The sequence below is a fragment of the Ailuropoda melanoleuca genome, chromosome 12 (genome assembly GCF_002007445.2).
Source record: "Ailuropoda melanoleuca isolate Jingjing chromosome 12, ASM200744v2, whole genome shotgun sequence".
In the NCBI taxonomy this organism is placed as follows: Eukaryota; Metazoa; Chordata; class Mammalia; order Carnivora; family Ursidae; genus Ailuropoda; species Ailuropoda melanoleuca.
Window position 1 is genome coordinate 78,488,903 of NC_048229.1, and position 25,862 is coordinate 78,514,764.

The window sequence follows — 25,862 nt, forward strand, 5'->3', positions numbered from 1 at the left end:
TGAGAAGCATTACACTATGCTCCCATCCAAGTTCCCATTACGAGTGGCGTCTGTTTTTACCCTTAACGACGGAGGTTTCTCAGGCAACGGTGGCATTATTCCCACTGTGTAGTCGCGGCAGCTACGTGAGCCCGACCGGCGTGGGGCAGCGCTGTTCACAGCCGCAGCCTCCCGACGCTGAACGGCGGCTCGCAGCGCGCGCCTGCTCCCGGGACTGGACGACAGGAACCCAAACAGGATGAAAACTCACAAACACTCACGCAAGTATAATATCTGGGCTTTTTTCTTTTAAAGGTAGTTCACAAACCTTAAAAAGTATTCTCTCCAGATTATAAAAGGTTACAACTGTTTAATAGGAACCATGTGGGACAAGCAGAAACAGCTTTGACTTGGAGGATTAGAGCAACACACAACCGGGAAGGACTCCACAGGGACGGTCGGCCGGACAGTCCGCACCTCTTCTACAGGCTCTGCAGTAGAAAGATGGCTGACGGACGTTCTGCCCTCTGTCAGGGCACATGCCATCTTGGAAAACCGTCAGCTTTCCAGACACGCCAGGAGAGATCTTATTTACATTTAAAAATAGCTTTCTTCTTCAGTGTAGTGGAAATGCCCAGAGACCAGTCACTAAAAGCCCTCCCTAGCACAGATGCAGAACAGCTTTATTGATCTCTGGGTTTGTCCAGTCATTCCGAATGTCATCCAGGTGGTTATCGAAATCCACAAGTGTTTCGTAGGACCGGCTGTCCAGGAGTGACGCTGAGATCCTCTGGGCCTCTGGCCAGTCTTCACAGTAATCACTGTGAGGTGAAATAGGAGAGATCAGCCTCTCAGCGAAAAACAGATGGCTTTCCAACAGAGTAAAGAGAAAACTGGCCACGCACACAGTGGTATAAAGGAAAACAACTGTGAATGCTAGCAAACATGCATGTTTCAAACACACAGAGACGAGCATAAAGCATATGTAGCATGGTTAAGAAATAAAAGAGACCCCCTCCAAACGAAAATCTGAAGAAGCTAGAGGGGGATGGTGGAGGCCTTCTGAGTGATTATAAATGACCAAAGCAAACACCTGAGAGCGGCGCCCTGGGGCGGGGGGCAGAAGACCCGAGAGTAACACTCAGGCTGTCTCAGGAGCCGGGGAGCATGCATGATTTCTGTATGAGGTTTGTACACTGCCCTGGAGAATATGTCAACTTAAAAACAGAAGGCCGGGGCCAGCGTCCCTGTGGGCACTGGGTGCCTGGGAACAGCCCCCAGCATACTGCACAGAGGTCATCGCGAGAGCACGGCACTCACTAGTGTGGGTCCCTGCACCGCCATCTGTTTTCATGCTGTTCGTACACGTGGATCGTAGGCACCACACAGTCCATCGTAAACTTAGTGTTGTCTACCTGCGCACAAGACAAAGGATGCACTCGTGAACAGAGCTAACAAAGAGCCGACAACCGGCACGTTTCTGGAAATCCTCAGGCACTTCCTCGTGGCGCAGATGGAAATCCGCCTCATAGTGCGCAGACACTGCAAATCCGACGCATGCAATCACACCTCAAGTGTGGTCTAAGGTTCCCTGTGTGTTATGCAGAATAAATGCTAAGTACTACAATTTTTCCAAGTGGAACTTCTGAATATTACTTCTTCCCTCCCTGTTAGAATTCTGTCTGAACTGAGCCTGTGTAATAAGGCCTTTGATGTTTCCTACTGTCTACCTGACTTCTTCCTTCCCTGTGGGCTGTTGGCTAATTCAGTGGCTTTCACACTCGAGCGTGCGTCAGAATCAGCCTGAAGCTTATTAAAGCAGCCTGCTGGGCCCCGAGAATCTGCACTTCTGACAGGTTCCCAAGTGGTGCGGATGCTGCTGGCACAGAACCCCACTTTGAGAACCGCTGAGCAGAGCCCCCACTCCCTACCCGCCATGGAGACGTGGCACGTGCCGTGGCATTCACACTGCGCCTGTGATTCAGCAACTCTGGAGTCTGCAGCCGGGAGGAGACCACAGAGGGCAGCACTGGCCTGCCGGAGCGTCTACAGAAACCACTCATGGGATAAAGCTCCATGTCAGTGAGAGATGCTCAGCAACAGAGAGCACGACGGCACGCAAGAGGGACTCACCATGATGAGAGCCGTATCGCTGAAGCCCTCGGCGATTCTGGAAGCCACTTTCTCGGCGACCTGGTTTGGACTGCAAAAGACGTGGCAGTGAGTTGACTGCAAACCAGCTTCCGCCATCCTGCATGGTCTCCCTACAGAAGGGCTAACAAGCACCGATACAAAGGGGAGCGCCAATAACCTGTGTGCTCCTCATGCCTGTTAGAGCGGCTCTGGGTCACTGCAGTGGGCTCCAAGGACTTGTGCCAAGGACAGGGAATGCCGTGACGGCAACAGGGAGCACAGTGCAAAGCAGGTCTGTGCGTTCTGGAAAGGCATCTTCTAAACAGAAAGGCTACCACAGAGAGCGCCCCTTGAGGCCGCAGATCCCCACTGCGCGCACCCACCCACCCTCTGAGCTCCAAGCTAGACGCCTCTTGGGCCAGCTGCTCCATCGCACACTTGCAAAGGGACTCTGTCTACGTCTTAACTCCTGGCAATCGAGCCATTTGACTTTTAATTTTTTTGAAAATCCCTAGGCCATTCCAAATCTTCTCCATGCTTGTCAGCCTTCAATCATGGGCTCTGGCCCATCCCAACCTTGATAAATGATGACTTGCAAACTAGAGAGGCTCCCACATCATCCCTGTGCTACCCCCCACCCCCAGCTATTTTTTGATCCTATCTCAGGCAGAGGTCTCCTCGCGTCCACAGGCCCCTCATGTACGCCTCCTCCTCGGGGGCCTCCTTTATGTTCTCTCCTCCCAGTGGCCCCTGCTCTGGTGCCAAATTTGAGCCAGTCTCTCCCTTCTTAGGAAAAGCATTATTTAATTGGATCCCCCTAGCCCCTGTCCAACCTCACTCCTTTCAACCATGTTTCTTAAACTTTAATACACCTTAATCTTTAATAAGCTGACAGTCCTGACCCTTGGTGCCACTTTGTCACCACACTGTGCAATCTGGTGCTCTACCAAGCACCCCCACCATCCCTGGCCACCCGGCTGGAGCCTCCTGTGTCCAGGCAGCCAGCAGCTTCTCTGATTTGCCACTCTTCTTTGGTCCCTCCCTAGGTGCTGCAGACCCTCTCCCTGCCACCTCCTCGGTTCACCCTGCCATCCGCTGTGTTCAGGCGATCACTCCACACTTAGGTTTCTAAAACTGTTTCCTAACTGGTCTCATTTTCTAGGTTCTTTTTATTTCATGTATCCTGAAACCTCTCTTTAGATCAATTTTCCTAAAATGAAATTTCCATCCTGTTCCCTGCTGCTCACCACCGCTTGTGATCTAACAGCCCACTGTTCACGGCCTGGGAGATCTAAGCCCTTCTCTGTGTGGACCTAGCTACCGTTCCTACTCACAGAAGAAGTCCTTTGCGTGTCTTAAATTTCAGTGGAATGGTCTCCAGACTGTCTCCCTCACACGCTCCTCCCTCTCACTCACACTGTTCTCTGTTTGGGATAGCCTTTCATGTTGGTTTCTGCTTCCTAAATCGCTTCCCATCTTTAATGCCCACAAAACACCATCCTCTATGGGAGGTCTTGCCAAACTGCCTCAGAGGGGGTCCACTGGTCCTGTCTCTAGGCCCTGTTTATTTCTAAAGGGCTTTAACACCTAATCCTGGGCACGCAGCTGTCTTTTTGCGCATCTTATCTTCCTAGCACAATGAGAGCCTCAGCTTTTTGAAGCAAGGACCAATCCAAGTATATTTTAACAGCATAAAGACACACTGATAACTGTGGGTTTACTTAAGGAAACACACTATACAATTATGCTGTGATTGAGCTGAAAAAAAAAAGGCAGATTAATATGTTTTATGAAAATGAACTATTTTATCTAATTATTCTATTTTTATGTTCAAAATTGAGACTCTGTAGTGATGTGCTGCTTATAAGTCAGCAGGATTAGGAAAAATGAAACAACAAAGCAGCGTCAAAGAGAAAGGGCCCCAGGGGCTCCTGTCCCCCAGGTCACCATGGAAAGCTCTGCAAGGGACAGCAGAACTGCGCTGTGTTTACCAGGAGCCAGCAGGCGTGCAGTTCCCATGGCTCAGAGGGCGAATGGCAAGGAGCAGGACTGGAGCCATGGAGGCCTGCCTGTTCATCCATGAAATGTGGATGACACACACTGGTGTCCCTAGCTCACTCACACCTTATGTGCAAAGGGAAAAGAAGTCAGTATGTGCATAAAGCATCTGCCATAAAGAAACTTATAAAATTGTCATCCTAACATTTATGATGATCATGGTAGCCAGTGACTTTTATCAGGAAGGGCGCCAAGAAACATTCACTAAATACAAATACAAAAACTACCACTTCAGGAGCCCAAGAACTCAAATTTAAAAAAAAAAATTTTTTTTTAAAAGATTTTATTTATTTATTTGAGAGAGAAAGAGAGAACATGAGCAGGGGTGGGGAGGGACAGAAGGAGAGGGAGAAGCAGACTCCCCACCGAGCAGAGAACCTGATGTGGGGCTCAATCCCAGGATCCCGGGATCATGACCCGAGCCGAAGGTAGATGCTTAAACGACTGAGCCACCCAAATGCCCCTACATTCTTTTCGAAAAGGTTTAAAAAATTGTAGTTAATAAACCGAAAAAGTATTTGAAAGAACCGCTCATTTTGCTTGCATTTTTTGATATTATACACTTCGTCTCAATACCTCGCCCAGCCCTAACTGCATTCCTAATGTAGGACTGTCACATTATGTCAGTAAGGTCACTACTTTGCTTACTAGACTGTGTCAACTCTTTGTTCCTGTGAAGCCTCAGTGGTCAAATAAAACTGAAGACACCTGGAGAAAGAGACCACTTTGCCCATCACCTGCCCAACTAGCACAGAGCTAGGCATTTGCTTGAACTGAGATCTCCATTCTTGATTTAAAAGCTTTTTATTGAGCATCTAACTTCAGACCACGGCGCTGTGCCTGGTACTGACATTTACCCGCGTGAAATGCAAATCACAAAGCAAAACCCCAGCAATTAGGAAGTGCTACAATAAAACTTGACATAATGACCTGAAGTTTAGTAAATAAGCAAAACTGTTACAAGCACCTTACGTTTCTTTTTATAACATAAAATATTCATTGATATTTTTTTTAAACCTTTTCCTACGCTGTACTTTTCATCTCTGTGACTCATTTATAAGGGAAGTTTGTACTTCTTAATCCCCTTGACCTATTTCCCCCCTGCCCCCACACACCTCCCATCTGGCGACCTGTCTGTAGTTAATGGCCTTTTTAATTTAATTAATTAATTTATGTCTATTTCAAAGATTTTTTTAAAAAGATTATTTATTTATTTGACAGAGAGACAGCCAGTGAGAGAGGGAACACAAGCAGGGGGAGTGGGAGAGGAAGAAGCAGGCTCCCAGCAGAGGAGCCCCATGTGGGACTTGATCCCGGAATGCTGGGATCTCACCCTGAGCCGAAGGCAGATGCCTAAGTACTGCGCTACCCAGGCGTCCCTATTTCAAAGATTTTTACTTTTAAGTAATCTCTACACCCAACGTGGGGCCTAAACTCACAAGCACACGTTTCACCGACAGAGCCAGCCAGGCACCCCAAGAATTGGTTTGTTTTTTAGATTCCACATATAAGTAAAATCATACGGTATTGTCCTTCTCTTGTCTTGACTTACTTAGCTTAATACCCTGTAGGTCCATCCATGTTGTCGAAAACGGCAGCAAGATCTTGTTTCATGGCTGAGTACTAGTCTATGTACATACACACCCGTCTTCCATGTCCGTTCATGCATGGACGGTCACGGGGGCTGCTTCCATGTCTTGGCTGTTATAAAGAGTGCTATGACAAGCACAGGGGTGCATATATCTTCTAATTAGTGTTTCCATTCTCATTTTCTTTGGTTAAATATCCACTAGTGGAATTAGTGGATCATATGGTATTTCTATTTTTAACTTTTTGGGGAACCTCCATACTGTTTTCCACAGGGGTTGAACCAATTTGCGCTCCTACCAACAGTGCAGAGGATTCCTTTTTCTCCATGTCCTCACCCACGCTTGGTATTTCTTGTGTTTTTGATTCTAGCCATTCTGACTGGTGTGCGGGGACATCTCACTGTGGTTTTGATAGGTATTTCCCTGATGATCAGTGGTGCTGAGCTTTCTCTCTCTCGGGTCTCTTGTGCTATCTGTCTGTCTTCTTTGGAAAAAGGCCTATTCAGGTACTCTGTCCATTTTTTATTTGCTTTTTTTGGATGTTGAGTTGTGTAAGTTCTTTACATATTTTCGATATTGACCCCTTATGGGATATATCACTTGCACACATCTTCTCCCACTCACTTGCCTGCCTTTTTGTTTTGATGATGGTTTCCTTTGGCATGCGAAAGCTTTTTATTTTGGTGTAGTCCCAACAGTTTGTTTGAATGATCCTTTTTTGAAAAAAGTAACCATAGCATTAGTAACAGTACCAGCCCCTACTTTGAAACAAGCACAAAGCTAAACATGGTGTATGTTGCTTCACTTTGTCCTCATGACCAATTTCTGAGGCATGAGCTTTTATTACCATTTTATAGATAGGACCACTGAGGCCCAAGAGGTAAATCAGTAAGTCACCTACCATTTGAATCCACGTCTACCTGGTTCTAAGGCTCAAGTTGTCAGACACTGTTAATCAGCTGATTTTTAAAAAAGATTTTATTTATTTGTCAAAGAGAGAGAGAACACAAGCAGGGGGAGCGGCAGGCAGAGGGAGAAGCTCATTGAGCAGTGAGCCTGATGTGCGGCTCGATCCCAGGACCCCGGGATCATAACCTGAGCTGAAAGCAGACACTTAAACAACTGAGCCACCCAGGTGTCCCAATCAGCTGATATTTCTAAACAAAGAGCAAATTTTTAGCTAAGTCTGGCTGAAGAGAGAAGTGAAGGCTCTCCAGGTAGAGGCAAATAATAGTAAAGAAGGAAATTAGCATAATCTCAGCTCCTGAGCTTCCAAGCTGTGTGGTCTTTGTGCAGTGACCATCTCTGGCTAGACTTTCTTCACCTCAGCGTCCTTGCGAGGGTTAGACAGGGCGCCGCCAGTAAATCCTAACATAGCAATAGCACACACACACTGTGAGGACTGAATCCCCAAGTCCTGCAGAGAGTCATCAGAAGGGCCTCAAGGGTGACTGACTGGGCACTCTTGTCCCCCAGCTCATATATAATCCCCCTACAGGCAAGGGCCTGTTAGTAGGCAGTTAAACACAGACATTGATGGAGGAATGCAAAACTCCTGAGCAGAGCAGGTGAAGGAACCAGGAAAGTCTAGAAGTTCTGAGCAGCACGAAAATTCTCTGGGTAGGAGAATTCTGGGCTGGGCTGGGCTGGAATGAGGTTCAAATAGAGGCAGGAAGACGGAGGCAAATGAGGCACACAGGTGAGAGCCATGCACATACATCTGGGGCAACCACATGAGGTGGGGATTTGGGGTGCGGTGGGAGGAAAGGGAGGCATCTACACTCGACAAACTGGTGCCGTTACCTCCTGCCTGGTCTCCTCACCTTTCTGCAAGAGCAGCTGCGGCCAAGTACTGCTCGGTTCAGGGAACCCTCCTTCCAAGGACAGCTCCCCAGCACTTAGAAGGTGGAGTTCGAAAGTCCACCCGGTGTCTACCCCACGCTGCCCCCTCTCCAGACGCTCTTCCCTCCTGCTCTCCACGCGTGCACCCAACAAGACCCTGCCCGCCCCTGGGCATTCAAATGACACGTCTCCCTGAGGGCTTCTCTGGTCGTCCTAAAGGAGGAGTTCCTCACTGCCCTTGCTGTCACAGCCTGCGCACCACCCTCAGGGCACGTGGCCCCCAGTCTGGCACTGCAGTCCTGGGCTGGCAACAGCTTTCATGTTCGTTCCAGCAACCTGAGGGCAAAGGCCAAGAGTGTTTAGCTTTTGCTCAACCAAGCCTGGCCCGGGGTCAGTCTTTCATGTAACAAAGCCCAACACCGACAAGGGCCCTGTGAACAGGCTCTGGATCAGAGATGGCGGCGCAGCCATGGAGTCATCTGTGTGCGGGCGGTGGACAGAATCAAATGGACAGGGGGTCCTAGAGGGAGCGAGGCTGGTAAGAGTGCTGGGTCCTGCGATCACAGACGCCCTGTGTGTGGTCCTCCAAACAGGGCCTTTAACAGGGGTCGTCTGGAGCCCAGCATTTCGCCAGTTACCCTGCCTCCTTCTGGGTACTGACGGGTGCATTTGCGCCGCGTCGACAGCAGCACTTAGGCACCAGCTTACTGAGTATTTCCAAACACACTACTGAGTCTAGCCGCTCGTCTATGCTGAGCAAGTGCTCAGAACCCCAGGTGGTGTTCTGGTCTGGGGTCCTCCACAGCAGCCCCCAGCTGCCTGGACACTGGAGTCAGATGGCTCTATCTGACAGCGTGAGGAGAGCATGAGAAGGCCTTGCAGACCACCTCCCACCTGCTTCTGGCTTCTGGCCGGAGGAAATCACAAGGAGGTCAGGGTGGCCATTCTTCTGGGGCTTTCCCTGTCTGGTCATACACAGCAGGGTGGCTGCTGGACTTGTCCCAAAACCAAAAGGCAGGGCTTCCTCTGAGGTGGACTTCTTTGTCGCACTCTTCCCTCCCCGTCCCTTCAGGTCCAGGGATGGTACCGCCTTCTGTCATAGCACTACCCTCTGTGGGTACATACTGCCCAGACCTCAGGAAACAACCCATTGATGAGCCCTCCTCAAATCATCCGAATTGCAGGGTGTGATCGGCTTTTCTGTTGAGACAGAGACTAAGGCAGAACGAAAACAAAGTTCTCAGCTTTGCTCAGTGAGAACCAGAGGCCCACATGAAGGAAGCTGCCAGTGTTATATCGTCATCATGGTATCAGACCCTAAGAGCACCAAGTCTAAAAGTTGTTTTATTTGTCCCCAAGAAAGCACTATTCTTTCCTAATGCTCTGCCCTACACCATTCCTAGCTGGGACAGAAATCAGAGGTCCCTGACCGTTGCTTTCATTTTACGAACTCCCTTCAGGCAAAATAAAGACGATACAAAACACAGTCCCGAACTAATTTAAATGCTGGAATTTCTGTTGTTTGGAATTACCCACACCACAGTTCCCCACAAACACCATAAACAAGCACAAAGGCGGGGAGAAGTTTTGTTCTCACAGAGCCTACAGAAGGTCAAAAGGCACATCAGAGACAGTGTGTCCCATGATCATGTTTTCAGACCACAGGGTTCTTGCATAGACATACCTGGCATCCTTGACTCGTTCATTAGCTTGATAATAACCAGCAATCACATAGCTATTATCTTTGCACCATGAATCAATCTGAAAGAGAAACAGAAATTGGGAAGAAAAGATGAATGATTTTCCCTTAAATATCACCTCTCAATAAACACAGGAGACCCTGCCCCACCACCCCCCAATGCTGGGACAAGACACAGTATAATCCCTGAATCCTCTTCCCCAGGAGAAAGGTCACACCAGCTTACTGTCCACGATCTGTGGGAGGCCACAGAAAACACAGGAGAACGTGGCCTCACCCTCACTGAGGGGCCCCAGTGCCCACACACACTGTACTGGTGCAGCACCATGGGGAGGTGGGGCCATCTTTATCCACCTGCTCTTAAGATATAAAGAATAGAGGCAGTCAGGGGCTTGAGGAAGCCTTCAGCTCACTGAAGTCAATCCTTCACAGATAAGCAAACTAAAGCTCAGAGCTGCCCTAAGTTTGCACAGCCAGAGAGCAGAACCAGAATGGGGACCTCGGTCTCTTGAAACTAAGTCTTGTTATATTATATTTAAATTTTTGTATTCCTAGCAACAAACCATGAGAACCATTTCGTGCCAGTGTATGGGGTAAACAGGCACACGGATGTGTACACAGGCGTGCATACACACTCTCTCTCCCACTCAATTCCCTGTCAAAGTTTTTGTCCGTTTTATATGCCACTCTTCCTGCACCAGATTTAGCTTCCTGCAGGTCTAATGCCATTATTAAAAACAACAAAAGGTCATCCTAACTGTTTTGCCATAATGGAATTTTAATAATATACTGTGATAAATTCTATTCTCAGTCTTCGGAAGAGGAAACAAAATTGACCCTGATTTTCTATAGCAAATTAACTAGTTAAAAATACTCTTCTTTTCTTTTTTAAAAAACATAGCTGTATTGCTTTTTTTCTTGAATTCTGGTTTGGGACTCAGCGGTGTTCCCTATGACTAAAAGCAGACTTCCCAGAGGGTTACAGTCCAAGGTTCCCTGGCTTGCACAAGGATTAGAATAATAATTCTGGCCTCCTAAGAGCTCACGAATTACCATATTGGGTCAAAACCAAGGCTCATTGAACCAATTAGATGTTTTAGTCATCCACCCAAAAGATTAGGGCTATGTCTCCAAAATATTTACAATGGCTCTTTTCACTGTAACTTTGCTACAAATTACTCGGAAATCACTTACAGTTTGCTTCTATCACCTCTTAAAGGAATGGGTTCCAGAAACTTTCTGTTGCTGCTTTAAGTGGCAATTTCTTTCCTTTTCCTCTAAACCTGTCTCTTTGTAGCACCAAAGGTCATAGCCTAGCTCTAAAATCTAGCATCTGCCCCATTCCCTGACCTCAAACCCACAGGTCAGCCTCCCCTTTAGCACAGCCCTCCCTTTGCTTCTACTCAAAGACCAGCGTCTTGAGTGCGTCCTCGCTGACCACTTGGGCATCTCTCTCCTGGCTCTCTGGTGAGGCTTGTCCTTTTATCCAGAGTCAGAACTAAAGAGAAGTCTAAAATGGGTCAGCATAAGGGTGCCTGGGTAGCTCAGTTGGTTAAGCACGTCTGCCTTCAGTCCAGGTCCTGATCTTAGGGTCCTGGGATTGAACCCCGCAAGGCGCCTTCTGCTCAGCAAGGAGTCTGCTTCTTCCTCTGTGCTCTCTCTCTCAAATAAATAAAAATTTTAAAATAAATAAATAGACAGATAGATATATAGATAGATGAGTCAGTAGGGCTGATTCCTTCTGGAAGCTCTAGGGCAGAATCCGCTCCTTGTCTCGTCCACCAGCTAGAGGTCACCCACATTCCTTGGCCAGTGGCCACAACACTCTGACCCCTGCTTCCATTGTCACATCTTCTTTCTCTGATCTCACCTTTCCCATCTCCTTCTAAGACCCCCTGTAATTACACGGGGCTCATCAGATAATCCAGGTTCATCTTTCTGCCTCAAGATCCTTATCTTAATCTCATCTGCAAAGTACCTTTGCCAAGTAAGGTCAGCAAGGCATGGGTTCCAAGCATTAGGATGCGGATGTTCTGGGGGACCATTTTTGGCTGACCGCAGGTACATTTAATATAATAAGGATTATTACTTGCTGCTGTTCTGACCACTCCAAGAGCTGTCTTTAGTGAGCACTCTAAGCTGCTTCCAGATCCCTTCCTGGGCTGGAGGCAACGGTTGAAGACTTGTACCCCAGCAGATGCACATGGTATCACCCTGCATCTATGCTCAGGGAGCACAGAAAGTACCTGACGTGAATGTGATTCTTGTGACAAACATAAGGGCCCAACCAATTCCAGCAGAAAAATAGTGTCGTGACCTTGAACTTCTTTTTTTTTTTTTTAAAGATTTTTTTAAATTTATTTGACAGAGATAGAGACAGCCAGCGAGAGAGGGAACACAAGCAGGGGGAGTGGGAGAGGAAGAAGCAGGCTCATAGCAGAAGAGCCTGATGTGGGGCTCGATCCCATAACGCCGGGATCACGCCCTGAGCCGAAGGCAGACGCTTAACCGCTGTGCCACCCAGGCGCCCCGTGACCTTGAACTTCTAGTAGAACTCTCTGAAGAGACTGTCCCAAAACCAAACCAGGTCACAAGAGCTCTGACTTGGTTTTAAAAGTTTTGAATGATTCAAACAAGGACAACCAAGTTAACTGTAAGGATTTTTTTTTTTAAAGATTAATTTTAGAGAGAGCAAGCAAGTGTGCATGAGCAGTGGGAGGGGCAGAGGGAAAGAATCCCCAAGCAGACTCCCCACTGAGCATGGAACTGTGGGGCTTGATCCCACAACCCATGAGATCATGACCTGGGCTGAAACCAAGAGCTGGGGCTTAACCAGCTGAGCCACCCAGGGTCCCCTGAAATGATGCTTATGATGGGCATGTACAGCAAGTCCACAGCTGTCCAGAGAGACAACTGAAAAATGAAAAACACAAAAGGGTGGAGGTAGAACTGACTAAGGGCTCCCACCAGGCACCAGAGCCTGCAGAGGTCAGGTGAACAAGTTTTCAATAAGATGAAAGCATTTTCTTTGACACTTTCCAAAATGGAACCAGACCTCATTGGGTGAGAGTGACTGGGAGTGAGGTCCAAGTCAGTAAGCAGACAGAGAGCAGAGTGAGTGGGGGAGGCAAGGATGGAGTGGGCAGGTCTTGAGGGGCTTCAGAATCCTGCAGAAAGCCCAAACAGCTCATTAATGAAAAGCTTTAGTGGATTTAAGAGGCAGCTTGCTCAGTCAAGTCAATTTGTGCCCAAGTGGGACAGGTCAAGGCAAAAGAATGAGCAGCTGTCCGAGTTCTCCGCAAATCCATTTTCCATCTTCCCTGCTCTCCCGGCACGCTTCCTGTGAACAATCCAAACGAAGACCACAGTTCAGGACCGACATCTGAAACCTGATGTCAACTTAGTACAACTGACTCTGCATATAGGGTCCAAATTTCACATTTGCTTCGTAGTTTCTTTTACCTTCCAGAGGGGAAGGAGGACACTTTTACCGTGCATAAGCCTGCCACCCTCTGTCCAGTGCCTTTCTGGCTCGTTCCATCTCAGATACACAGGAGAACTACTAAAGGCACCAGGCCGTACTCGTTCATTCCCAGTTCAGCTCTGCACAAAGAAACCAGCTTCTTTCTGCAAACCTGCCAGCATTTGCACGTGTGACACTGTAATTTTCAAAGCACCATTACCAACCTCATGTGACTATGCCATTGCCACAAAGCAGGTAAGAGAGAACTGGTAAGAGCCACTCTGAGGAGGGCGTCACTCCCACACTTGCCACTTAAAAGCTGAGGGTGTCTGTGAGCCTTGCTGTCTGCAGCAACAAGCAGGTCTTGGGAGACTAAGGAGAGGGCTTGCTGGATTCACTGAGAAGAAAAGCTCCTTCCCAAGTGGGATGCCGGTTTTTCTATGGAACGGGAAGGAGCTGGAGCCATGAAAGAAGAGCTCTGGAGGTAAATGGGATGGGAAGAGGGTGAAATTCAGAGGGAAGAACCGAAAAGAGGACCCAGAGCAGCTGTCTCCCTCTCCCAGGCTAGCACGTGAAAGTTCTGGAGATAACACGGGGCAGAACAAGTAGGGGGCTTAGGAAAGAACTAGAAGATATAGCCCATGCAAATGAGCACAGAGAAGCCACACACACGGAGGCAGCAGAAAGAATTCTGGGCCGAAATCAAGGTGATCAGACCAAGTGGCAAATAAGAACATCATCTTGGTAGAATGTAATCAAAAGCTGCTCCACAGAACCAGGTATCAACAAGAGGAAAAGGACAAAAAGGGATTACAGAAACAGCAGATCTACGCTAATTTTCCTGCTAACATTTTATGGGTTTTTACTATTAGAAATAATTCCGTCACTACCTACGTCAAAGGGTTATAAGGATAAATAACAGGCATAAGTACTTAAAAACAAACAAAACAAAAAGCACCCAGAAATGCAAGGATTTTTATTTTTAAAATGGAAAATTATAATGAAAAGCTTTTCAAAGGAATCTGATGCTGCCCTTTGATGGACTGTGTATCAAGTCAGTCTTTCCCCCTTACTAAAAATAACTATAATATGAAACTCCTCAGATAGAAAAAAGCCACGAAAATAAAGCCTCATTTATACAGTTTCAAGGATTTAGAAGCCTTAGTAAAATCACATCTACCATAGCTGATATACTGATAAACTACAGCTCCAATATGCTGAGCCTTTTCATTGCCTTCAGGTTATAAAGTTGCTAAGTCAAAAGCCGAATGGCACAAACATAAATACTTTAATCGTAATAAAATTTTTTCAGATGGGGGCGCCTGGGTGGCTCAGTCGGTTAAGTGTCCAACCCTTCATCTCACCTCAGGTCTTGATCTCAGGGTTGTGAGTTCAAGACCTGAGTTGGGCTCCATGCTGGGTGTGGAGCTCACTTAAAAAAAAAAAAAAAGTTGCAGAGACTCTAGTTTAGACTTAACTTTGCAGGACCGGTGCCTCTAACCCTGATGGGCATGTCTGGGGGAAGTGCTGCAGGCTGAGGGTAAGGGCCGAAGGAGTGACACAGGGGAGCAAGACCAAAACAGGGCCTCATGTAGTGCGCCTCTCCCTTAACAGGATGATGGCAGTGGGCCATTTTAAGAGTCAAGGTCTCCTCTGGGCATCTTCCCTCCTTAGGCAGTGGTTTGGGAGGCAGCTCTGCTCCTCAGGGAAAATTCATGTAAAGGTAACTCTAATACAGTTGTTTATAGTTCATATGTTTAATTCCCTCAAGTATTGCATTTATACCTTATAATAGTAACATAACGCTTTAACTCTATAACGGTACTTACGAATGAGAAGTGCTAGTAATAATTTGACAATTCCAACTAAGGTTCAAGTTTGTCTTTAAGATGCTTAGATATTTCTGGTAAGATTTCAAATGGATTTAATGCAACACACCTCTCCCCTCTGGCTACTCCCTGGCTAGCTTGCCCGACTCTTCTTCCAACCACCCCGTAGAAACACAGTTCCTCAGGCTTCTGTCCATAGCTCCCTCCACATTCCACATGCTGCCCTGCCAATATGGCCTGCTCTCCAGCTTCAACAGTCATTTAGAAGCTACCAATTCTCAATCTGTGACTCTGGCCCATCCATCTTCTAAACTCCAAGCCCATTTTTCAACGTTCAACACTACATCATCATTTTCCCCTCAACAAATGGTACCACTGTCGTCCAATGCATAAATCAGACACTAAGGTGTCTCCCTTGTTTCCTTCTATGTCCACATATGATTAGTCACCAAGTCCTGTGGATTCTTACTCCTGATTCTCTCTGACCTGTCTCCTCTGCATCCACGCTGCACTCAGTGTAGGCCACCTCTCTGCCTCTGGTCTTGTATGCACTCTGTCTCCTTACTGCGGGCTGGAGCGATCACTCTGGGATACAAATCCAACTGTGCACCTCTCCTCCAGTGGCTTCCCTTTGTCCTCATGATGGTGCCCCAACTTCTTTGTGTGATCTGCAAGTTGCTGTACGATCAATCTGTCCACTGCTCACCTCTCTCTGCCCCTGGTCCCTTTACACTCTAGCCGCCCTCCCCTTTTCTCCTTGTCTTTGCACACATTGGTCCCTTTGCCTTGAATGCTCTCCCTTCTCCTCTCCCTACCCACCCCTCTACCCCCCATTACTATGGCTGACCTGCTGTGTCACTCCTTGCATGTCCATTTCTCCAGGCAGCCTGTCTCTCCCCACTCTGGAAGCCTGGGTTAGCTATGTACCTCTCACCACTTCCTGCTTGAGCCCATATATAGAACTCATTCTTTGGTATCGTACTTTCTGCTTCCTGTAAGTTCAAGTGCTAAGCAGGAGTTGTGATCCACAGCCATAGCCCTCCCCCAGCACAGGCCTGGCCCACTGTTGGAAAACTGAATAATCCTGCATTAATGCTCCTGGAAAATCTAGTTCCCTGCAAGCTGATTACTCTTCACATATCCAATCACCCTGCAATTCTCCTGAGAACAAAGTAATTAAGACAGTTGGATGAAAAGACTTGCATTAAAACATACACATGCACACCCTAGTGACGATTTGGTACTGATAGCACATTTCTTCAAGAGCAAAAATGGCCGACTTTCTGAGTATCTACGTCTCACTCATGTCCTCTCCAGAGCTGATAAAGATGAAACTCATACAATGGCTGGCTTGGTTTAACAGGCGCTCAAAGATGTGCCCAGTAACCTTAGGGCAGGACCGTTTGCCCACGGGTACTTCCTGCTTACATGGGTGTCATAATTAGGTGAATTATGAAACTGGTTCATTTCGCTTTGTGTGAAGTACAGACAAAGGATCTCTACCTACACCTCACACTGACTACTTTTTCTATGAACTAACTTTTTTTAGGATAATAGCTTATATTTAAGTGAAAAGTGAACAGTATCTCAACTCAGGTACTGAGGCAGCTCTGAAGTTACAGTTTATGTTCCCCTGGTTTTAACAACTCGGTGGAACTTACAAGTGGCCTTTTTTTCTTCCACTGATCACCAATACCCAGAAGCCACTGTCTAGAATTCAGTTACCAGCCAGCTTATCTGTATGCTACAGCTCTCCCCTACGCACTGCAATAAAGCAGTGTTCCAGGAGACACCTCAGAGCGGTGGCTGAAAGGTCTTTCTAATGTCACAGGGAGTTTTTAACGTTTGACCTGGATGCGTTCTAGGTGGCGCCTGGCTGGCTCAGTCGGTGGAGCGCGCGACTCTTAATCTCGAGGTGCTGAGTTCGAGCCCCACACTAGGCACAGAGCTTACTTAAAATAAGTAAGTAAACTTAACCCCAAGCTGCAGTGCAGCTAAGTCATTAGCGGGGACGGGAACATTCTCCTTACGCAGCGCTCACGCATACTCAAGGGGAGGAGCGCCCGCCACGTCAACGCTACCTTCCTAAACGTGTCTTGACACTGGGCGTGCGGAGTACTAAGGTCCCTAGAACCACAGCGTCTACACCCACGGCAGACCAGATAGGTGCTCGGTGACGGTGCGCGGGAACAAAGCTCCAGCGTCTAAGTCCCCACACATCCAAACCACCGACAGAAACGCTGCGGAGCCACGGCCCCCCTTAGCGGCAGCTTATTTCTAAAAAGGCTACGGGTTTGAGGAAGTGAACGTGACTCGTCACCTAACGCGCCCCTAAGAGCACCCGCCACGGCCTGTGCTCCACCACATGCCCCGTGCGGAGCGTTCCCCGCGCGCCCGCGGGGCACCCGGTCCCTCTGGTCACGGCGACCGCAGGGGGGGCGCGTCCAGCTAGGACGGACCGGAAGCCAATGTCCTCACCCGCAGACTCCGAGAGGAGGGGCCTTCCCGCACTTACCAGGGTAAGGGCCACCTCCAGCATGGGGGCGAGGGCCAGGGTGCCGTGGAAGAGGGGGATACAGTCCACGAAGAGGGTGTGGTGGGCGCCCGGGCCGCCCAGTGGCAGGTGCTCCTTGCGCGGCTTCTGCTTCTCGGCCACCAGCAGTCCGTTGACGGCGCAGTGGGGGTACTTGGCGCCGTGCAGCACCATCTTGCAGTAAGCCTGGGTGGTCAGCTTCACCCCGGGCATGCTGAGCCCGGCAGGGCCCCGGAGGCCCCGGCTGTCTGGCCCGGCCCCGAGGCCCGCGGCGGCCCACACAAGCCCGGGCCGACTGCGGGCTGGGCTCCTCACACAGCGACTCCCACCCGGGAAAAGCCGACGCGCCCGCCTCAACCTCCACTCGCGCTTCTGGCCGGGCGCCGCCGTAAAGCGGCGTCTCGGCGCCGCCGTAAAGCGTTCCGGCCCGGCTTTTTACGACGCTCGCGGCCCTTCCCTGCATCCGCTCGGGTGACCTCCGGCGCGGCCGGGTCCTCCTCGATCCCGTGGTGCTCCGCGCGCGGTCTCGCTCTCTTCCGGTCGCCGGCAGCCGGGGCACAGAGGGCGGTCGCGGCGGTCGCGGCGGGTAGCAGCGGCAGGTGAGCGGGCGGCGGGCTGCAGGTGGCCCCCGCTGCTGGGTCGGGGAGGGCCAGGGTCCCGGAGCCAGCGGGCGAGTGTGCGCACGGCTCGGCGCCCCGGCGCCAGGAGGGAGCGGTGGTTGCGCCTCGAAGTCCGGTGACATTGAGGGTGGCTGGCGGGGGCTCGGGGCTCGGGGGCCGCCGGGTCGCGCGGCCTATGTGCCGCCCCGTAGCATACAGCCCGGCTGCATCTGCGCCGCCACGGCCGCGGGCTGGGTTCGGGCTCTGACCTTGGAGCGCCCGCTGGCCGAGGGCGGGGCCCGGGGTCCGCGCCGTAGCCTAGGCCCGCAGCCCTCCAGCGACGGCTTGCGCGACCGGCCCGGGCTTAACGGGGCTGCGGGAGAGGTGCTCCGCCTCCCGGCCCCGAAGCCGCCCAGCGTCCGCCCACGCGCGGGCTAGGCCCAGGGAGAGAAGACGCGGGGTTCGAGCGAGTTCAGCCCTGACGTCATGCTTCTATTTTGTTCTGCCTCAAAGGGGGTATTTTCCGAATGCGTTCGGAGTCCCTTTCGTCGTCAACAGTCCTCTAAAAGGGTTAGTTTTAAAGCAAGGGGGAGCTACGGGAAAAGGGCCCGAAGCTGGAACGACCCAGGTGAGAGGTGGGTCATCCAGGTCATGCATTGTCCGCAGGGACTGGAAATGGACCAGGTCGTATTTGCAGCCTTTCTGCCTGATGTCCCTTCCTGTCCTACGCGCATAGTAGGTTTTTAATCAAATACTCAATTGCGTGCGGTGCATGCCGGTCCCTTTGAGCTGTTTATTATTTTTCTCCAAACAGTAGAGCCCATCATAGCAGCCCAGCGCTGTAGGGTTTCTAGCTTTTTCATCTTATTAGAAGTACTTCTTGTTTTTTTTAAGAAAACCAGTTTTCTACTAATTTCCTGTAGTGTGTATATGTTATGGTATTTAGTTTATAATGAAGGTCTGCAAAAACATGTCAACTGCTAAGAAAAGCCTCATTTTAGGTTATTTTGTGGATTCAGAGTCAGTAAGGAAAAATGGATCATTTCTGCGGGGGGGGGATAAAAAAGGAACATGCACTGGAATTCCTGATAGGTGTCTGCCCTCATTCATGGAGAAGGTATACGTTTTTATCTTTCAGAATGTTGAGTACCAGAGTGTTTAGCCTAATTGGCAAGCGAGCAATTTCCACCTCAGCGTGTCTACGAGCACATGGTAAGTGTAACTTTTCTTTTAAATGGGCTGAGCTAATTTCATTTTGCTCCCACTGTGTGTAAGCCCTTGTGCTGGGGTTTCAAACACAGCCTAAGGTGGGCTGAGATCCTGATTCTGCTGTTGTGGGACTTTAAGGGGAGGTAAAAATATTTTAACAGGGCATACTTCTGGATTACAGAATGTTTATGAATTGTATTGAATACTAGTCTGGATCTTTGTTTATGTTGCTATTCTTTCCCCCCTTTACTTTCCCTTCCCCCTTTTTTCAGGTTCAAGTTCCACCCCTTTGAAGAGATCTCCACCATACTTGACTTTAATGATCTCCTCTCCCCCCCCCCCCCCAAAAANCCCCAAAAAAAACACCTAACCAATTTTCTTCAGTACCGTTTACATTATTGGGGCAATGGAAGGAGTTGGACTTCCTAGCCTGAGCAGAATTCAGTCTCATTTTTGTCTTGGGCGAGCTACTTATGTGCAGGAATCTGTTTTCTCACCTGAAATATTTGTAAAGAGCTTAGTTCAGTGTCTGGTTTTGCATTCATCGAGCATCTTTGTACCAGACATTGGTAGGCATTGAGAATAAAAAGAATACGAAATGGAATCTTTCCACAGGATGTTTGCAGTCGGGAGAGGGACAGATACATTTCTGAAAGCAGTGTTTGAGTGAGTGACAGCCCCTGAGGAGAAACATTTAGCCTGGACCGGGGTTCAGGAATGGTTTCTGGAGGAGAGACTTCACTGTGGCAAAGGATTAGTAGGTTTAAGCTCATCATTTTTTTTTTTTTTTTACTTTTTAAAGATTTTATTTATTTATTTATCTGTCTGTCCGAGAGAGAGCGTGTGCACGAGTGGGAAAGGGGCAGAGGCAGAGGGAGAAGCAGACTTCCCGCCGCGCAAGGAGCCTGATGTGGGTCTTGATCCCAGGACACCAGGATCATGACCTGAGCCAAAGGCAGATGCTTAACTGATTGAGCCACCCAGGCGCCCCAGACCTCATAGGTTTAACTTCATATTCAGACGGCTATGGCATTCCATACAGAGGGAAAGCAAGCAAAAGGACAAAATGCAAATTTGAGTGGCAGGTTGTGTTAGTGAGGGGTCAAGTGCAAGGCTTGAGTAGTGATAATGAACTTGGAGAGCAAGGTTTATGTATCTTGGGGCTCAATAATCAGTAACTGCTTTATGTGTGAATTTTTCCTTGAAATTGTGTCCTTGAATTGCTAATACTGTTGTGTTATATTTCACTCTATTCCTTAAATTGCCCAGGATAACACTGTGGACACACATAATTTTATTTATTTTATTTCTTAAGATTTTATTTTATTTTGAGAGTGAGTTAGCGAGAGAGAGAGAGAGAAGCAGGCTCTCTGCTGATCAGAGACCCCAACACAGGGCTCAGTCCCAGGACCCTGGGATCATGACCTGAGCCGAAGGCAGACACTTAACTGGCTGAGCCACCCAGGTGCCCGACACAGATCATTTTAGTAAGAGTATCATTGAAATATTTGTCATTTAAATGAGTAAGTAATAAAGAAAAATTTGTTGTGTAACTATTACATATGGAAAGAAACACTTCTTCATTAAAAGCCTAGGAAGTCATTTATGACAGATTATATTTTGTTTCTATTTTGGCTTTGCTTATGTGTTTTCTTAGCTTTTTTCTTTGTTTAATTTAGTTTGAGGTGCAATTTATGGAAAGTAAAATGTATTCTTTCTAGGTGTAATGTTCTGTGTATTTTGATAAGCTCACCCGGTTGTGAAACAGTGGCTCCAGTCAGGACCTACAGCATCTCCCCCCCCCCCCCCCAAAGTTCCTTCATGTCCCTTTGGTCATTCTGGTTTTTTATAAGAAGCCAGCTTCTTTCTCCTTTGGTGGCATTGGCTGTAACTTATTCTTAGGTATTGTTTGGACAGAGGAAATTAAATAGTTCCTTTTTGATATTCTTCAGTGGCTTCTCGAGCCTAGTAAGGTCTGGAACTAGCCTTTCTGATGTCATCACACCGTACCTAAGCAAACGGCATACAAACCAGCCCTCCCGCATCGCTCAGCGTCCCAGCCCCCAGTGTTATGGTTCCTCTCAGGCAGCAGGCTGCTGCTTCTGCCTCAGCTCCAGAGCTGTGGGTGGGAGCTTTTTTCTCCTCGTCAGCTTCAGTGCAAACGTTATTTTAGAATATCCTTTTCTCGCCACCCGTTGCGAAGATGCTGCTTGTCCTACATCACCCTGCTTTGTCTTTGCTTGGAGCAGTGACGTGCTATGGTTTGTCTGTATCGTCTGCCTTTGCTTCTAGAGTGCAAGCTCTGTGAGGCTGACCACCTGCCTCCTTCATTGCCATGTCTTCACGCGGTAGGCAGATGGCAAACACTGCAGTTTGTTGAGCAAGTCTTACTCTTTCATTTTTTACTTTTAGTCATGCAGGTAGGTCATACCTGAATACACAAACTGGTTCCACATAAAGTAGTAACGCTGGAGCATTGCTGGCGGCCACCACGGTGTTTGGACTGAGGGGGCAGCTCCCGTTTCCTGGACTTCCTCAGCAGAGGCTCTGAAAAACCCAGCGGAGGATAGAGATGATGGGATGCTCACAGGAATGCAAAAGTCTCTTCTCTGTCTCTCTCTCTAAAAGGAATACTTGGTATGCTAGCCTTGCAGGGTATAGAGGACCAGGCCCAAAGTGCTGAAGAACCTTGGCAGCCCTGAGACCCCAGCTCGGACATTCTCGTTCCAGAAAATGAAATTTTATGCTGACGGTGCTCCAAGGTTATGAGCATTTGCATTTTTATAACTTGTTTTATTGAGAGAATTCACTCAGCCCATTGAAAGTGTGCACATCAGTGGTTTTCTGTTTAGTCCCCAAGTCGTGTCCTAACCACTAGAGTTGGGTTGAGAATGTTCAAATCACCCATTTACCTCTGTTTTTAGTAACTAACATGTGAGTTGAGTGCTAGTGTACAGCTACTCTTTTTAGTCCACTTGTGTTAATAGAACTTAAGAATTTTAAAGTTGGAAAATAATTCTAGTCATTTCCACCTTAAATTTTTTGGGGATAAGCTCGAGTATATATAGGTATGATAGTCATTTGCCTGGCAAAGATAAGCATCTAGAGAAATTTTACTTTGCTTGAGGTGAAATGATATATTTCACTACTGTTAACATGATTTGGGAGAATTTAATCATCGGTGCTAAGCTAATGAAAGTGAAGTGTTTGTAGGACTTTGTATTTCCAGACCAGTTTGGATCGCAAAATTTTCTTGCAGATGTAGAATAGAATTGAAAAAGCATTTCTTGCAAATGTTAAAATTTTCTTGCAGGTATAGGATGGAATTGAAAAAGCAGCTTTCAGCAGCTTTATTTAGGAAAACCCCTAAATAAAAATAAAGCTATTCCTTTCTTTTCTGCTCTCTGAACCATTTTCCTCTTTCCTTGACTAATCCCTAAATACATGCTTGTTTTAAGGCACTGAAATTTCTATCTCTGTGATCAGAAATCCCCATTTTTGTCCTCTCTCCACTGACAACAGCTGGGGTTTACTCTGCCAGGAGTTTGTTCAGTTGCGTGGATGTGTGAGGACACACACGGTTTACAGTCTTAGGAAAAGAGCAAGCCCTGTGTTCTGTGACTCGCCGGGTACAGGACTTCCCATGTTGAGCGCAGGGATCTGCTTTACTCCCCTGACCATTGGGTCTAGTTTCCTGCTGCATATGCGCCCACCTCCGATTTCCTTCCTCTGCTGCGCCTTTTTCCCCCTAAGCCCTTGCTCCATAATCTCTGATTCACGTGTCTGTCTGCATTGTGTCCCGCTTCTGTCGTGTGAGCAGCAGTGATCTTTGTTCACTGATCTCAGCCGTCTGCAGCCGCGGTCAGCATGTAGTAGGCGCTCAGTAAACGTGGACGTGTGAATGAGTGGCTCCGTGATACGGCTGCGGAGGCCGTTGCTTTCAGCCTCTAGTGGACATGGGTCATGTGTTTTTGTTATAATGAACAGTGCCATGTGTCTGTTTCTGACCTTTGAACACTTGTTTCTTTTATGAATTTTCTGTTGTTTTTGCTTTTCCTCCTTAGTGTGAGTCTCTTGCAAAAGGGCCTTCATTGAGTCCAGTAGGGCGTCCTGGGAGGCCTCGTGTGCCCTCCGAGTGGCACCGCTAGCTGCGGGCAGTGCCGCCTCTGGGTAGCCGCCCCAGCACGTGCGTGTTGGCCGTGATGAAGTGCTGCTGCTGCCCCTCGTTCTGCCGTCTGGCCACGCAGGACAGCCTGCTCGCTCATCCTTCTGACAGTCCCTGAGCTGCTTGAAACGTGGCTGTAGCTCGCCAGGATAACTGAGGTCTTCAGGGTGTACTTGCCTGTACTCGTTTTGCTTTGTAACTCTGACCCTATGTGAATATTCATATATTTGTCCACCGTGTTTTGTAGGAAGCGTTGTGAAGAGCGAAGACTACGCTCTCCCGAGTTATGTCGACCGGCGCGACTATCCCTTGCCCGACGTGGCCCACGTCAGGGACCTCTCTGCCAGCCAGAAGGCCTTGAAGGAGAAGGAGAAGGCTCCCTGGAGTAGCCTCTCCATGGATGAAAAAGTTGAATGTGGGTATTGAAGCAGGAGTGTGGACAAACCGTGGAGAGAGAGTTTTTTTTTTTTTTTAAGATTTTATTTATTTGAGAGAGAGACAGCCAGCGAGAGCGGGAACACAGCAGGGGGAGTGGGAGAGGAAGAAGCAGGCTCCCAGTGGAGGAGCCTGATGTGGGGCTCGATCCCCCAACGCCGGGATCACGCCCTGAGCCGAAGGCAGACACTTAACCGCTGTGCCACCCAGGCGCCCCCGTGGAGAGAAAATTTTGACTGATTTCTGGGCTGTGAGCTGGAGGGTGCTGCGCGGAGACCAGCATGCTCGGGAGGCCCGGTGTGCTGTGTCCTGCGGGGTTGTTCCAGGGCCTTGGCTCTGTGGGCTGGCTACGCCTCTGCCCTGGCCCTTTTGTCTGTGCTCAGGGGGCTCTGGTCCCCAGGGGGGAGCACAGATGTAGATGTGGAGTGGCCAGGCAGGGGTGAGTCGGGTGCGGAGCGTGTGGGTGCAGCTTCTTGGCACCTCTGCCGAGTAGGACTGGGTTTGCTGTAGCTCCTGATGGAACGCAGCACAGCAAGATGCTGGCTGTGGGAAAGGGGAGTGAAAGTGACGGGACTGTGCGGATACTATGCTGTAATCTGAAGAAGAAAGAATTCACTGTGGGGTTTTTTGCCCAAAGCAGACTCCTTGCGTTTTCTCCCCTTCATCATGCCTTGTACGCATGTGTGAGCACATGCATGCACACTTTGTCCCTTGGTTATGTTGTTGGAGAAATAGCAGAGCCCTGTGGAGGAGGGGCGCAGCCACCTCCGACAAATGCCTGTGCTCTCTCCCCAGTGTACCGCATGAAGTTCAACGAGAGCTTTGCTGAAATGAACAGGAGCACGAATGAGTGGAAGACAGTTGTGGGCACCGCCATGTTCTTCATCGGCTTCACCGCTCTCATTCTGATTTGGGAGAAGCGCTATGGTGAGTCAGGAGGGGCTGTAGGCCTGGTGTCTTGGGTCGCAACCACTAAGACCTGGATTGGGTCCAGCGCCCATGAGTGGCTTGTGGGTGCCTGCTCACAAGGCAGGCACTTCCGTCCTGGGACCCATCCTAGGACTGTTCACTAGGTTTGGGAAACCAGCTCATATTAACGGAAGTGTGAGTGACTCTGACTTACGGCAGGTCGTGCTCGGTAGTGAACGGCCTCCCCGCTTTGTACGGCGCTCTTTTGACTCACCAGACAGTTATCAAAAGGTGGCGTAGTGAAGGTTTGAGCAAGGCAAAGGGCACGGATTCTCATCGATGGGCTATTTCAGTTGTCTGGGGACTGCATCTCAAGAAGCAGAATCCTGGGTCTTCAGACCTCACAGTTTCTGCTTAGACAGTGTCAGGTCGCGCATTCTTTGCTGCCCCTCTCTGTTCTTTGTGTCCAGACAGAATGGGTTTTTCCCGTTCCAGTGATAATCCTGTACTTGTGGTCTGCTGTGGACATGGCTCATTCATGCTTACATATTTGATCTCACTCGTCTAGTCGCTTTTGGCTGTTGGTGCCCTGAGCTAGCCTATAGGCCCCGTTATCTGCATCCTACGGAGAAGGCTTTCTGCTCTCAGCTTGTATTTTATTGCTAACTTTTATCAACATAGGAATAGTATGGAGAGTTGTCGGTGCCCAGAATTCAAAGCCTGTATGTGTGTTCGGGTATTGGTACTGAGTGGCAGATGGCTTCACTAGCCTGGCGGCCGGTGTGTGGTGTTGGGGAAGACCTGACCTGAATGACCCGTGGGCTTAGAAAGGACTCGTCAGGACCGTTGTCTCATGAGATTGTTTTGGGCTTTAGTGTACGGCCCCGTCCCGCACACCTTGGAAGAGGAGTGGGTGGCCAAGCAGACCAAGAGGATGCTCGACATGAAGGTCAACCCGATCCAGGGCTTCGCGGCCAAGTGGGACTACGACAAGAACGAGTGGAAGAAGTAGAGGGGCCCCCCGCTCTCCCACCTGAGCCCCACCTTGTTCAGCCACCTCCACGCAGCGTAGCATCCTCGCTGGCAACCGTTCTGTGGCAACACCAGTGCTAATAAATGAGCAGTCTACGCGAACTCCTTTGTGGTCGGTTCTTTGACAACTAAATGAAAGTACCTGTTGTTTGAAACAAGTGTTGGACGCAAATATATTTTGGGTATAAATGAAATGGCAAGAATAAATTGTTTAAGGGGATAGCATATAAAAGCTAAAAATGTAGGGTCCTGTGATGTGAGATGTTTGGTTTTTGATGAGATTTTTAGGAGTGTAAAATCCATTACGGAAGCTGGAACAACAAACGTCCCCATGGCTACTTTTCTTCCGCCCCCTCCCCCCCCCCCCCCCCCCCCCCCCCCCCCCCCC

General features: G+C 48.9%; 2 protein-coding genes across 3 annotated transcripts; one reads left to right on the top strand and one right to left on the bottom strand.

Moving 5' to 3' along the window:
• Positions 1 to 265: 265 nt before the first annotated feature.
• On the bottom strand, positions 266 to 17,490 carry EMC8 (ER membrane protein complex subunit 8). The gene is made up of 5 exons (XM_011229695.3): positions 17,108 to 17,490; positions 9,286 to 9,362; positions 2,113 to 2,182; positions 1,300 to 1,394; positions 266 to 800 (listed from the first exon to the last, which is right to left on the bottom strand). The coding sequence occupies exons 1-5, from the start codon at positions 17,336 to 17,338 to the stop codon at positions 641 to 643; spliced, it is 633 nt and encodes a 210-aa protein (XP_011227997.1). The 5' UTR covers positions 17,339 to 17,490; the 3' UTR covers positions 266 to 640.
• On the top strand, positions 17,087 to 25,576 carry LOC100463627. Of its 2 annotated transcripts, none has more exons than XM_034637764.1 (5): positions 17,087 to 17,111; positions 18,863 to 18,936; positions 23,346 to 23,513; positions 24,329 to 24,460; positions 25,318 to 25,576. In XM_034637764.1, exons 2-5 carry the CDS (start codon positions 18,864 to 18,866, stop codon positions 25,452 to 25,454), a joined length of 510 nt encoding a protein of 169 aa, XP_034493655.1. In that variant the 5' UTR covers positions 17,087 to 17,111; position 18,863; the 3' UTR covers positions 25,455 to 25,576. The 2 variants fall into 2 exon arrangements, with proteins under 2 accessions (XP_034493655.1, XP_034493656.1); XM_034637765.1 differs by lacking the exon at positions 17,087 to 17,111 and adding an exon at positions 17,592 to 17,724.
• Positions 25,577 to 25,862: the final 286 nt, after the last annotated feature.

Bases quoted from the DNA above. Each gene is read 5' to 3' on its own strand.
- EMC8 (XM_011229695.3), bottom strand. From the start codon at position 17,338: ATGCCCGGGGTGAAGCTGACCACCCAGGCTTACTGCAAGATGGTGCTG. The intron at 9,363-17,107 runs GTAAGTGCGGGA...TTTCTCTTTCAG, and splicing joins TGGAGGTGGCCCTTACCCTG to ATTGATTCATGGTGCAAAGA. The intron at 1,395-2,112 runs GTGAGTCCCTCT...TCTTGTGCGCAG, and splicing joins GCGATACGGCTCTCATCATG to GTAGACAACACTAAGTTTAC.
- LOC100463627 (XM_034637764.1), top strand. From the start codon at position 18,864: ATGTTGAGTACCAGAGTGTTTAGCCTAATTGGCAAGCGAGCAATTTCC. The intron at 18,937-23,345 runs GTAAGTGTAACT...CGTGTTTTGTAG, and splicing joins AGCGTGTCTACGAGCACATG to GAAGCGTTGTGAAGAGCGAA. The intron at 23,514-24,328 runs GTGGGTATTGAA...CTCTCTCCCCAG, and splicing joins CATGGATGAAAAAGTTGAAT to TGTACCGCATGAAGTTCAAC.